Here is a 14,684-nt window from a genome sequence, read left to right as displayed (position 1 = left end):
ATATAGGGTTAATGCAATTGCTATTAAAATCTTCCAAAATTTTCTGTAGGTGAAAAGAAGAGAATCCTAAGCTTTTTATGTAAAAGTAAAGGAACTAGAATGACTAAAACAACTTTGAAAAAAAAGTAAAAAAGAAAAGAAAAAAAACTTTAAAGTTTTTTTAAAAAATCAGTTTACCTGATTTTGATATTTATATAGCTATAGTAATTAAGATTGTGTGACATTAGTGAGGCATGGATCAATGGAACATATCAGAAAACCTAAAAATAGGTTCATACAACGTGTTCAACCAAATTTTGACAAAGGTATAAGTAATTTGATGGATAAAATATAACCTTTCCATAAATGTTGCTGGAGTAATTGGGTATCCACACACACACACACACACGCACACGAGCTTCAACCTAAGTTTCACACTTCATACAAAAATTAGCTCAAAATTTATCAGGGAGTTAAGTGTACAACTTAAAACTATAAAACTTTTAGTAAGAAAAAAAAATAAGGAAATTTTGGGGATCTATGAGTAGGAAAAGCATTCTTAGACCTGACACAAAAAGCATAATCTTTAAAAGAAAAAAATGATAAAATTAAAAATTTTTATTTTGTATAAAAGAGTCTGTTCAATGAATGAAAAGATAAGTTAGAGTCGGGAAAGTATTTAGAAATGAATATTTTCAAACTGATAATAGTTAATTTGACTGGTGGAAATTTAGTAGGGTTTTTTTTTTTCTATTTGCTTCTTTTCTGAAATTTCTATACTGTTATTATGATTCTAAATTTTATTTTAAGTTAATTAATGGTATTTGACTCAGGTGAATTTTTTTTTTAACTTAAAGATAGAATGTAGAGTGTTTCTAAAGTATTTACCAAGTAATCCTAAGAAATGCTGATTGAAAATAATAAAAATCTTACTGTGAAGAATTTCACATAGATTTCCATTTTTATGTGATTATTAAAGTAAGTATATCATGGGTATAATATGATGAGGAAGCCTAAGGCAACTTGACACAAGCAAACCACTCCCCATCCCCAGGTGGGATATGTGTGGTATTCTTCCTGCACTCCTGGCTGCCCAAGAACAAAGGAAAGAGGAAAACAAATGGTTAAACTGATAAAGTCTCCATCAGTTTACAAATATCTCAATACCCTAATTTCCAAGAACACCCTGCTATTTTAATTTTAATGTTTTGCTAGAGGGAAAAATAGCCATAGCTTGACAATGGCTAGGCATCCGGTAATCTGTAAATCCTCTTTAGCATATGGAGATCCCTTTAAGAAACTTCCTCTTGACTTTAAGTCCACAGTATATAAATAGTCACTCTTCACAACCCCAGTACATCTCTTTCTGCCCAAGGGTCCTGTCCCCATGCTTTAATGAAATCACCTTTTTACATTCTTGAAGAAATCTGTCTTCAAGAATTCTTTCTTCAAAAAATCTTTCCTGGTCTTTGGCTCTGAACCCCACCATCACTCCAAAACCCCATCATGATATGCTTTATTATGGAATAAAAAAATAAAAACTGTGGGTTTGTTCTATTTACAATATATACTTTTGGGATTACTATGATTTACATATTCCAAATATGTTGGGAAAATATATGCCAAATTAGGAAATTCTGATGGGCAAAATCACAAATCAAATAGAAACAGATAGACCTTGGGGACCAGCTACATATAGAAGAAATAAAAACATGGGACTAGGATAAAAAACCAAATTTAGATAAGCATGAATATATTTAGAATATAAAAATAATGGGTAATCTTTTTTGTATAATTATAAATGAGTTAGAATATAATTTTAGAGTTTATTTTTTAAACTACTCTTCCTGTTACAACACAAAGTACTCTCTTCCATATGAGTCATATAAAAATCCTTACTTTTCTTTTGAAATGCTTCATTGTGGGGGCATCTGGGTGGCTCAGTTGGTTAAGCGTCCAACTTCAGCTCAGGTCATGATCTCCTGGTCCACGAGTTCGAGCCCCGTATCGGGCTCTGTGCTGACAACTCAGAGCCTGGAGCCTGTTTCTGCTGTGTCTCTCTCTCTCTCTCTGCCCCTACCCTGCTCATACTCTGTCTCTCTCTGTCTCTCAAAAATAAATAAACATTAAAAAATTTTTAAAAAATTCTTTGAAATGCTTCATTATGGTTTATACCAGGGTTAGCAACATTTTCATCCTAAGTTTGCAATAGCAAGCTGTGGAGTATTGATATTTCACTATTGTACCATGTTTCCTTGATTGTTGATTTTNCCTAGGCATATATTTTTCTTTGCCAAACTTTTACTGTAATACTTTAATTCCTTTATTAAATTGAAAATACTAGTGCTCATTGTCTTTCATAGTTAATTTATTGATATCATAATTTTGCATTGTGTTAGTTTGGATAAATTGCTTAGTAAATTCCTTTATACTACTTTTTTTGTGTGTGTATCAAATAAGGTGTATAGAAATTCTTTGTGAACTCTGAAACACTATATCACTTTAAGTATGACTGTAAAACTCTTGGCAGGCAACATTGTTTGGATGCTTGAAATGTTTGAGCTTTTGTTCTAAGTGCTCTACAAATATTCCTTCACAACAACCCAATGAGGTAGTACCATCTTTGTCTCTATTTTAAAGATGATGAAGAGGAGACAGGTTACTTACCCTGGTAAGAGGTAGAAATGGAATTTAAATCCAAGCAGTTTTTCTCCATTGCCATCACTCCTCTACTGGAGGAGATGCATTACACTCCCTTAGAAACAGGATATGCCCATTTGTCCTCAGATATCCAATGGTTTATGGCATTTGTACAAATTTCCAGTGATATCTTCATTGGCATTTTATAAGATAATTGTTTTAGGATATCAGATAGCTTTTTCTCTAGAGGCTACTTGTTCTTTGGCAAGGACACTAACCCTTCCCAAAGCTGATGATTATTCTGTTTATCTCTTTAAAAAGAGAGAATTATTCATGCTTTGGCAGAAAGCTGAACTCTGCTGTAAACTATAGAGTGAGCTTAATGGTTCTCTGCTGGTGACAACTCTAGCATTGACCAGGACCACTTTTAAACCTAGTCATCTAAATTCCCTAAGTACCATCTTAATAGGGAAAGGGGAGGGAAGATGTAGACCTCTTGAGAGAGAGTTAATGATTTTTTAAAAAGGTAAATGGTTCCTTAGAAGAATAGGGGGCAGTTTATGACAAAGTTCTTCTGGGTGTGGTACCCTCTCCTACTCTTTTCTCCTAATCCACTTTCTTGTGATAAGAGTTTGTCTCCCGTTTGATGAAACTCCTGGGGAGTGGATTTAGAGCAATTGAATGCCTTTTGAAGGATCTGTCTTTAAGTAGATAAGAGAAATTTGGGCAAAGCCTCTCTCTGCATTTGCCTACTGATCAAAATAATCAGTATACCACAGGGGCACATTTTGGGGAGGTATGTCTTCAACTCTTACAGTGATATTTTGGGGTGGCATATTTTGGTACCTTAAAGACACACACATGCACACACAGGCACACTCATATATATATATGAGTGTATATATATGGTATATATATACACCATGGTATACATATACACCATGGTATATATATATACCATGAGTCCAAATGCAATGAATAAAGAAACATACAAATTAGAAGAAATCACATGTATTCTAGAAACCAGTTAAGGATAACATTTAAGTAAAAGATTGCTTCATGAAAGTGCCTTTAATCATAGTCAAGATTGTTTTGCAGGTATAATGAAGATGCTACTGAGGCCAAGTCAAAGGTAGAAACTAGCTCAGCTTGTCTTTATACCATTCTTTTTGATACATATAAGAAAACTATGTGAAGTAGAGGAGATTCTGTAAATCCCTGTATTTGTCAAGGGTAATAGTGGAATGAACAGTGGCAGATAGGATCCACTGTTACAAGTCACAGAATAAATTTCATAGAGAGGTTTGTTAAAAAACAAAATTGAACTCAGTGTCTTTAAAGATCTAATGGGCTTTATTAAGTGATCCATGAATCAGGCAGCATCTCATTTAGCAAGTATGGGGGAGCTCCAAGGAGGAGTTGTGCAAAATGGAAGGTCTTTATAGGAAGGAGTGTGGGGCAAAGAAGTTATTAGCAGAAAGAAAGCATTGTTCCAGGTAAGGTCACCTTTCTATAGGTAGAAGATCAGGCAACGGGTCTTATTAGGGAGATTTACCTCATCTTCCTCTGGGATATGGAGACGGCCCATATGATAGATTACCTCATTGGTGTTGACCAGAAAATTCCTGACTGGTTAAGTCTTCATTTCTGGGGGAAGTCGAAACTATAATTAGGTTAAGTCGAAGTTTGGTGACTTGGCTTGGCACAGGTGACTCTATCCTGGGCCTGTGGTTTTCTTTTTAACAGGCCATAGTAGCAGGAGGTTACAATGAATAGTATACTGATATGAGGCAGGACTCCTTTGTGATAGGGAAGTCAGGAGCATCAGAAAGGAGCTTAGTCTCAGCCACATAACTTAACTGGAGTAGTTGACAAACTAATAGTAAACTCAATAGGGGAAAGATGGCCTTTGACAGAATGGCTTTAACAAATTGAGAATATATACATGAAAATGATAAAAAATATAAAACATGGAGGTAGGTTCTAGGATATCTACTATCCATAAATAGGAATTTTAGTAGAGAAAATAAATCAAAATAAGGAGAAGCAATAATCAAAGAAATATAGATAGATGATGATAGATAGATGATAGATAGATGATAGATAGATAGATAGATAGATAGATAGATAGATAGATAGATAGATAGATAGATAGATATAGGCAGGTAACATTACATATGTATATATAATGTCATGGATCTTAATATGGAACAAAATTGTGAAAGAACTACATCTGTTTTCTTTAAAAATCTTTGAAGTTCAGCTCTCTAGTCATGGAAGGAAAAAGCAAAAGTCTACTTCAGATGAGATTTTTTAATACATCATTGGGCAAGTTGAGGTGTTGGCAAGTGTAAAGCATGTGAGGCAAAGTGAAAAATATTTGCAAAGGTGCAGGGGTAAGGCTTGGCAGTCAACTGACAACAATAATTTAGTGTTCTTGTAGTTTAGAAGATATAGTTGGGCATATCAAATGGTACTAGATACAAAAGCAGGAGTATTATGACAAAGGGTGTTATGTGTAATGCTAGGGAGATGGGGAAAATATTTAACAATTTAACATGATCCAATTTTCATACTAAAAAAATCATGTATTCTTTAATTTTGGAGTGGGGGCAAATTCTATATAAAGAAATTAGTGAGGAGTGGGCTCTGATTTATAACAATGATTTATTAAATCAGTAAAGGGCATGGATTATAGGGAACAGATTAAAGAGATACTGTTTTGATAGAAATCAGTGGATTTATCGGATGGTAAGGGGAAGGGAGGAATGTTTAGGGGAAGGATTTATTATTAACATGACAAGGTGAAGAATAATTTTAGTGACTATATATGTAATGTAATGCAGTATGAGGTATGGATTGGGGATGTTCAAAGGGATGAGATAATTATTTCAGTTTTTGACAGGTAAGTAGAGAAATAGAATTGGACTTTATTTTATAGATTTGTAATTTAAGAGGTAATTCCCAATAGGAGATATATCTATGTGGATATTCAGCATATGTGAGATAGTAAGATATAGAAAGGAAGGTGATCATTCAAGGGGAATCAGCAGAGAGGTGAAAAAGAAGAAAACCTAAATTATATCTATATTTAAATAGTTTGAAGAAGAAAAGAAACCAGCCAAACAGACTGAGACATAAAAATTTAAAAGGTAGAAAAATTAGGACTATGATGCTACCACAGCCTGATAAGAGTTGAATTACAAAAATATGTTGACAATACCAAATTAGGCTTGGAGAACAAATGTGGGAATGTATAAGTTACTATTATGTAGTGATTTAATAGTCAACTAATAATTGAATGCCAGTTATGGACCAGTAGTTTAGTCTTGGAGATATAGGATAAAGAAAGATTTGTTAAACTTAGTGAGTTATGTTGCAAGTGGGGAAGATCAATAATTGTGTCCCACATAAACTTGTCAAATAAAAAACAAATCAGGACTTAGACTTTATTCAAAGGATTATTACAATGAAAGGAAAGGGTCTGTTGTGATAGGTGGAATGCTGTAATTGATCAGTGATCTGCAACATCTTTAAGGTTAGTCAACAAAGGTTTTTTCTTTTATTGGGAGGAGTAAATAAGACTGGAAAGAACTGCTGAGGGTAAGTAGGGTGAAGGGGAGTGGCATGATCTGACTATATAGATCAAAGAATGTTTTACCTTGAGAGTTACTTATCTCAGGAAGAGCTGTTAAGGGAGGGTTATATGTTGGCCTCAGGCTGAAGGTGGGCAAAGTTCAGAAACCTATGAGAAAGAGAGGATCTTAGCCAAAGATTGGTCATTGGGAACAAAGTAGTTTAATCATTAAAAGGCAAGTGAAAATTTAGGGAGTCTGTGTCAGGGCCATGTCATAGGTAAACTAGAGAGGCATCAATGCATGTTATCTAAGTAATAATATGGGGGAAAGGTGCTTTTTTGGAGTAAACCATTTTCTGAAAGGAAGGGGTGAGGAGATTCCTTAAGCTTTTCTGTTTTCTAGGATCACAGGGCTCAGGTAAAATTCAACATTGTGAAATGTGACAAATGAGTTGTGGCACAGGATAATATCACATAAGGATATTGAACTTAGATCAATGTCAAGAAAGGCTTTTCGGAGGAAAGAATTGAATCTCCAAAAGACTAAGATAGTGAGACAAGTAATTGAGAAAGGCAGTGAAGAAACTGGAATGGTGTCTATAAAAAGCACTGAGGTTTGATTATTATGTAATTTTCAGGGGTGTAAGTGGTTGTATATTGCCATTGTGGAAGGTATCTTATGTATGGCAAAGGGATGTGAGGTTGAAGTAAGAAGGTTCTAAATCAAGGATTTTGTGTGCTGACTGAAGAAATTTGTAACCGATCTTTCAGGGATATGCCAGTGAAATATATTAAGCAAGAATGCCAAATGATCAGATTTGCATTTTGGAAAGTTCACTGTAGCAATAGTTTGTATTATGGTTCAAAGGGAGTGGGAGAATAGGGATTATTTCAGATGTCAGGACATTTTTACTAAATTAAGTGATAAAGACATGCAAAAAAAGCAATGACAGAGATTAGAAGAAAAGGGAGAAGTCAGATATTGAGATGTTGAATATATGGGATCTAGCAACATTTGAGTATGAAGAAGCATAAGAGAAAAGAGAGCTTAGGGTGGTTACAGGTTTTCTGAGTTAGGTAACTATAGACACTAGTGCCATTTACTAAAAGCACATGAGAAAAGTGTTCAAAAAGGAAGATTCATGTCTGGGAAATAAATTTAACTGGATATCAGTTTGATCATATTTTTCTGTATAGCTCTGTAGAGAGTTCAGGCCTAAAGCTAGAAATCTAAGAGTCATTAGCACTTAGATAACTATTTAAACTTTGAATTAGATACAACCATCTAGAGAGTGTTCAAATCGAGAAAAGACAAAGAGAAAATCCTTTCAATGTGACATTAAGCAAGGTATGGATAGGTCTTTAAAAAGTCTGGAGGTAAACAAGAGTTCTAGGAAAACTAAGAAGAGTAGTGTATAGAAGCCAAGGGTAGTATTTCAAGGAGTAATTCAATGTAAGAAAAGTATCAGATACATTTGTAGAGGTAAAATCCAATAAATTGAGGCACAAGAAAGGAGAAAGTAGATAACAGCAAATAATGGAATTCTGTTCCAAGAATTTAGGCTCTTTTTTAATAATTTTTTAAAATGTTTATTTATTTTTGAGACCTGTGTCTCAAACAGGCACGGAGTGCGAGTGGGTCAGGGGCAGAGAGAGAGGGAGACAATCTGAAGCAGGCTCCAGGCTCAGAGCTGTCACCACAGAGCCCGACCTGGGGCTCGAACTCATGAACTGTGAGATCATAACCTTACCCAAAGTTGGACACTTAACTGACTAAGCCACCCAGGTGCCCCAAGAATTTAGGCTTTAATGAAAGTTAAATACAAAAGATGGGGGGTTGGGCTGTGTACGATTATTTACATGGGTGCATTTTAAAGTTTAATTTATTTTAATTAATTCAGTTTAGTTTATTTAAATTAATCAATTTTAAGGATGGGAGAGTCTACATCATATTAATAGGTAAAGGGGTTGTGACAGTAGAAGATAAGTGATAGTGAAACAGAGATGGGACTTAACAGCAATGGAGTGCCTGTCTTGGACGGGAAGGGAAATACTTCTTGTTTTAAGACTGAGTAGGAGGCACTTCTATTCAGAACAAATAGGAATATAGTTAAATGGGCGTACAGTTAAATTTAAGGAATGGAGGAGGATTAGTTGATGGATTTCAGAATTGATGGCCTTGTTTCGCCTGGGAAAGGTGTTTAGAGAGTCCTAGGGAAAAGGCTTTAAAGAGTATTGAGAACAGTATTGAATGTTTGCAATATCTCCTTTTGGGAATCGAAGTGAGCCAGGGCCAAGTAAAGCATTTGCTAATTAACAATGATTGTTTGTAAATATAAATTTGAAGTAGCACTAATCTGCAAGGCTTTGTGATTTTTTTTTTTCCTGGCAGTACTTAGCAGATTGAGTGTATAGGCAGAAAAGGGGACACTTAAGTGATCGGGTTGGGTAGTTGCCTTAAAAACAATAGAAGTTTTTGTTTTTTAATGTATAATCCTTACATTGAAGATATAAGTAAAGTAGTTTTATTTCTAACCACTCAAATGATCAATAGGATATAGAGAGTCTATGATCCCACATCTAAACTTTTGCAGGAACAGAGATCTTAAAGATAATTTCTTCAAAGACAGTAATATTTTTCTTCAGGGGATAAACTGAATACTAATAAAAGTGTCCAACATTCTAGTTAAGCTGCAACAAAATTTTGAACTGCTGTAAATTATTCTGTGAACCCAAAGTATGTTAGTTTCCTATGAAAATCCACAGAATACTTTTGGACTTTCATTGAATACGTATTCTTGCCACCACCTTTTAAAGATCAACATGATTATATATAGTCAAAATTTTATACCAAGATATCAGAATGGGAAAAGAATCTAGAATGGACACATTTATCGTCATGCGTCTTGCATTTTATGTAGAAAATTGAAATTATTTTGTTCTGCTAATTCTTATGATCTAATGAAATAGATATGAAAATATATTTATTAACTATTATACCTACAAGATAATTGTGAACATTTTAATAGTTTATATTATTAGACTACCAATTTTAAAATATCCCTTGGAAATACTTTCATGAAATATAAATATTAAATATATTTTATTTATACAGGGATCAACCTATGATGATGAAATTAATAATATCAAATATGTTATTTCAAAAATTAATGAAATTCTGGCTCATAATTCACCAGTTTTGATTGTTCAAAGATGGATACGTGGTTTCTTGGCTAGGAAAAACATGAGGTATGTTTTCTTTTCTTTATTATTTGAATATTAAAATAAGATAATAAAAAATCAATGATAAAAAGGAAGTTTTTCAATAACACACATTTTTGTATTCTCTACCAAAATGGTATTTTAGAGACTATTTGAACTAGTTTATGGAAAATGCCATATACTCTATAGTGGTATTATAATATTTAGGATAATAAAAAATGATAATTTTACTTTTTATTTTAAATTTATCATATAAATAGCTAATCAATAAAGTTTTTATTAAATTGGAGTATTTTACTCATTGTTGGAGTAATTCAGATAGTTTTTCTTTTATTGAACTTAAATATTTCAGTCAAAAACATACTAATTTCTCTCACGTTATGGGATGTAATAGAAATATAAGTCATATACTATATTATTGGATACAGTAGAAATATAAATCATGAAACATATGAAGATTTCATATTTTGAGGGGATGTGAAGATAATTTTGCTGAAATATCTGTCACCACATCAATCTACATACCCTTTATTTAGTTGTCTTTTCCTCTCTTTGTTTCCTATATTCCTTTCCAATGGCTGGCATTGCAAATAAAGGAAAACTTTTCTTGCAAGAATCTCTCAACGTTTTAATTGGGGAGATCAGATAGGATACTCTGCCATCAACTTACTTTATTAGTTACGACAAACATCAAACATGAAAAAAATAAAGGAACATTCACATATAGTTTATTCTCCAGATGCTAAAATGACAGAGTTCAGAAGACAGAAATGAAATTTGGCCCTGAAAAATAGGATTAAATAGATCTAGAGTTGGGAAATGGGCATGGCCTGAGAAAGTGAGATTGGAAAGTTTCACTGAAATGATGTTCAGCATTCTGCAGTGAGGCTAAGAGAATGTTCTCATGCATTAGCTTGCATGTGCTAAATCACAGGGCAATAGCACTGATAAAGAAATAAGTATGAGGGACAAGTAGGAAAATTGACCATAACATAGTGCCGGCAACTTCTGAGGAAGAAGTTTCATATTCTTTTCAAACCAGGTAACAGTGCAAGAGAGAGTGGGCTGAAAAGTGGGGGCACATAAAATGATTTGCAGTAAAAGATGTGGGAAATTTTTCAGGCAGTTACTGATAGGTACATATTTTTTCTATCTCATATGTTCCATTTAGATTTAGTATGCATTTTACAGGAATTAAATATCTAATGAAAGGGACTTGTCTTTAGTTTATGCCCCTGAGATTGAATTTTTCTCTCTTAGATCAAGATTTCCTCTAAAACTCATGTAACATGAGAAAAAACCTTGTGCATGGAAACAATTTCTGAAAATTTAGTATGTGTGAACAGAGTTTAAATGAGCTTTGGTGGAAAGAGACTTCAGTAATGGTAATAGATCACAGTGGTTCAAGGTGGACTGATTTTGATTATTTTTCTCTTTAAAGTGACGTTCTATTAGTCCCCTTACTTAACTGCTCTGAGCCTGAGTTTCCTCATACATTGAATGATACAGAGGAGAGGCTAAAAGCAGGTCTTATTTCACTCTTTGCTTACGGGAATTAAAATCATGAATATAAAGCATAACTCATTCTTACTAGCTGCTATATTTTAATTATCATCACTGTTGTTATATCTTGTTCTATGTGCATTATTTGATTCCCTAAGAAACATACTCTGTGTATTTTCTTTTTTGATTCTTGCTCCTTTTAATTACATTTATGACAGCACACACATAGTAATCTTTCAAAAATGTAAATCTAATTTTATTCACCAACTTAAAATCCTCCAATTTCTCCTAGCTTTCTTAGGGGAAACAGCTGGGATATTTGCCTCTACAATGTTCATAACATACTGTCATTATCACTAGCACTTACCATGCTATATTGCAGTTGTCTATATAATTATCTATATCTACAGATATACTGTACATTCTGTATCTCTAGCATATAATAGAGTGCTTGACAATGTTAGGTGTTCAAAACATACTTTGCACAGTTGGTAAATACATAAATAAATGGATTGTGGAAACTAGAATCAGAAAAGTAGGTCTGGCTGGCTGCTTGAGGCTCTGCCGCCATCATGAACGACACAGTAACTATCCGGACCAGGAAGTTCATGACCAACCGACTACTTCAGCGGAAACAGATGGTCATTGATGTTCTTCACCCCGGAAAGGCAACAGTACCTAAAACAGAGATTCGGGAAAAACTAGCCAAAATGTACAAGACCACACCAGATGTCATCTTTGTGTTTGGATTCAGAACCCATTTTGGAGGTGGCAAGACAACTGGCTTTGGCATGATTTATGATTCCTTGGATTATGCAAAGAAAAATGAACCCAAACATAGACTTGCAAGACATGGCCTGTATGAGAAGAAAAAGACATCCAGAAAACAGCGAAAGGAACGCAAGAACAGAATGAAGAAAGTCAGGGGAACTGCAAAAGCCAATGTTGGTGCTGGCAAAAAGTGAGCTGGAGATTGGACAACAGAAGGAGTAAAGATTCTGCAGTGACTATCTGGTGCTTTTGCAGATTTTCCATGCGAGGATTAATAAACTAACTGAGAACTTTAAAAAAAAAAAAAAAAAAAGAAAAGTAGGTCTGGATTCATCTATGGGAAAGTGAAAACAGAAAGGAAGTGGGAAACATACTAAGCTACTATGAGAAGTGCCTATGGATTCCCACAACCTAAAGGTACAAGTGATTAATCCTATCATATATCTATTTCTAGCCATGAAAAATATCTCACCACAGGCAAATATTTCACACCTTGCTCGGAAACTGTTCACTTAAACTGCTTAAAATTTTATACACCGTGTTGAAATACCACATACTGCCTGAATTTAAAAAAACTGTTATCTTTTAAAGTGATGATGCTTCCAATAGGGATGATACAGTGCAAAGGAGGTATACTTTTTAATTTTCTTAAAAATTTAATCCAGTATAATCAACATAAAGTATCAGTTTCAGGTGCATAACACAGTGATTCAGTCATTCCACAGTGCTCATCATGATAACTACACTCTTAATCTCTTTTACTTATTTTACCCATTCATCCACCCAACTCAAGTTCCCTCCAGTAACCATCAGTATGTTCTCAATAGTTGAGTCAGTTTCTTGGTTTGTTTCTTTTTTGTTGTTGTTGTTTGTTTATTTTGTTTGTTAAATTCCACATATGATATGACTAAAACATAATGGTATTTGTCTTTCTGTGACTGGCTTATTTCGCTCAGCATTTTACCCTTACCCTCTAGATCCATCCATGCTGCTGTAGATGGCAAAATTTCATTTTTTTTCATGACTGAGTAATATGTGTGTGTGTGTGTGTGTGTGTGTACTCTTTACTTTTATTTTATCCATTCATCTATCAAGAGACACTTGGGCTGCTTCCATAATTTGGCTATTGGAAATAATGCTGCAATAAACATAGGAGTGCATATATATCTTTTCAAATTAATGTTTTCATACTCTGGGTCAGTACTGTGATTATTGGATCACATATTAATTCTAGTTTTAATTTTTTTAGGAAACTCCATACTGTTTTCTGCAGTGGCTGCACTAGTTTGCATTCCCACCAACAGTGTGTAAGGGTTCCTTTTTCTCCGCATCTTTGCCAATACTGGTTTCTTGTGTTTTTGATTTTAGTCATTCTGACAGGCTTAAGGTGATATTTCATTGTAGTTTTGATTTGCATTTCCCTGATAGTGAGTGATGTTGTGTGTCTTTTCATGTGTTTGTTGGCCATCTGTATGTCTTCTTTGGAGAAATGTCTGTTCATGTCTTCTGCCCATTTTTAATTAGATTATTTGGAGGATTATTTTTTGGATGATGAATTGTTTAAATTCTTTATATGTTTTGGGTACTAAAGCTTTACCAGATATGTCACTTGTAAGTATCTGCTCTCATTCAAGAGGTTGTCTTTTAGTTTTGTTGATTATTTCCTTTGCTTTATAGAAGATTTTTATTTTGGTGAAGTCTCATAGTTTATTTTGCTTTTGTTTCACTTGCATCAGAGGACAGATCTAGAAAAATGTTTCTATGGCCAGTGTTAGAGACATGACATCCTATACTCTCTTCTAGGATTTCTGTGGTTTCAGGTCTCACATTTAGGTCTTTACCCATTTGGAATTTACTTTTGTGTATGTTATAAGAAAGTGGTCTAGTTTTCCCAGCACCATTTGTTGAAGAGACTGTCTTTTTCCCATTGCATATCCATTTCGGCTTTGTTGAATTTTACTTGGCCATATAATTTTGGGTTTATTTCTAGGCTCTCAGTTATATTCCATTGATCCCTGTGTTTATTTCTGTGTCAGTACTATACTGTTTTGATGATTACAACTTTGCAGTATATCTTGAAATCTGGACTTGTGATACTTAGAGTGTTGTTCTTTTTGAATACTGCTCTGGCTTTTCAGGGTCTTTTGTGGTTCCAGACAAATTTTAGGGTTGTTTGTTTTAGTTCTCTAAAAAATGCTGTCTGTATTTTGATAGGGATTGCATTAAATGTGTAGTTTGCTTTGTGTGGTATGGACATTTTAACATATTTGTTTCCCCAGTCCATGAGCATAGAATATCTTTCCATTTGTTTGTGTCATTTTCAGTTTCTTTCATAAGTGTTTTATAGTTTTCAGAGTGCAGGTCTTTCACTTCCTTTGTTAAGTTTATTGCTAGATATTTTATTATATCATGTGCAATTGTAAATGTGATTGTTTTCTTAATTTCTCATTCTACTGTTGCATTGTTAGTGTATAGAAATGCAATGAATTTTTGTATTTTGGTTTTGTATCCTGTGACTCTATTGAATTTATTGATTAGTTCTAGTAGGTTTTTGGCGGAGTCTTTAGGATTTTCTATATATAGTATCATGTCATCTGGAAAAAAGAGAAAGTTTAACTTCTTCCTAACTAAGTTGGATGATTTTGTTGGTTTTTCATGTTTGATTGCTGTGGCTAAGACTTCCAGTACTGTGTTGAATAAAAGTGGTGAAACTGGACATCCTTGTCTTGTTCCTGATCTTCACACCATTCAGTAAGATGTTAGCTGTAGGGTTTTTTTTTAAATGGCATTTTTTATGTTAAGGCATATTTCCTCTACATCTACTATGTTGAGAGTCTTTATCATGAGTGGATGTTGTACTTTGTCAAAAGCTTTTTCTGTATCTATTGAAATGAGCATATATCTTTTATCCTTTCTCTTGTTGATTTGTTTTATCAAATTGAGTGAATTGTGGATATTGAACAACTCTTGTATCTTGGGAATAAATCCTATT

The 14,684-nt window shown here is 33.8% G+C and overlaps 1 protein-coding gene and 1 pseudogene across 4 annotated transcripts in view; both read left to right on the top strand.

Moving 5' to 3' along the window:
- The window catches only part of LRRIQ3 (leucine rich repeats and IQ motif containing 3), a 201,070-nt gene that overhangs the window by 50,367 nt on the left and 136,019 nt on the right, over positions 1–14,684 (top strand). For all 4 annotated transcript variants that reach the window (XM_077778993.1, XM_077778992.1, XM_077778989.1 and 1 more), the window contains one exon: positions 9,312–9,445. In XM_077778993.1, coding sequence (XP_077635119.1) covers positions 9,312–9,445 — 134 coding nt within the window. The remainder of the gene's footprint in view (positions 1–9,311; positions 9,446–14,684) is intronic.
- LOC144243848 (small ribosomal subunit protein eS24 pseudogene) lies at positions 11,473–11,993 on the top strand (annotated as a pseudogene).

This window comes from Crocuta crocuta, unplaced genomic scaffold, assembly GCF_008692635.1.
Source record: "Crocuta crocuta isolate KB4526 unplaced genomic scaffold, BGI_CrCroc_1.0 scaffold58, whole genome shotgun sequence".
NCBI lineage: Eukaryota > Metazoa > Chordata > Mammalia > Carnivora > Hyaenidae > Crocuta > Crocuta crocuta.
This window is presented reverse-complemented; position numbering and strand designations above follow the sequence as displayed.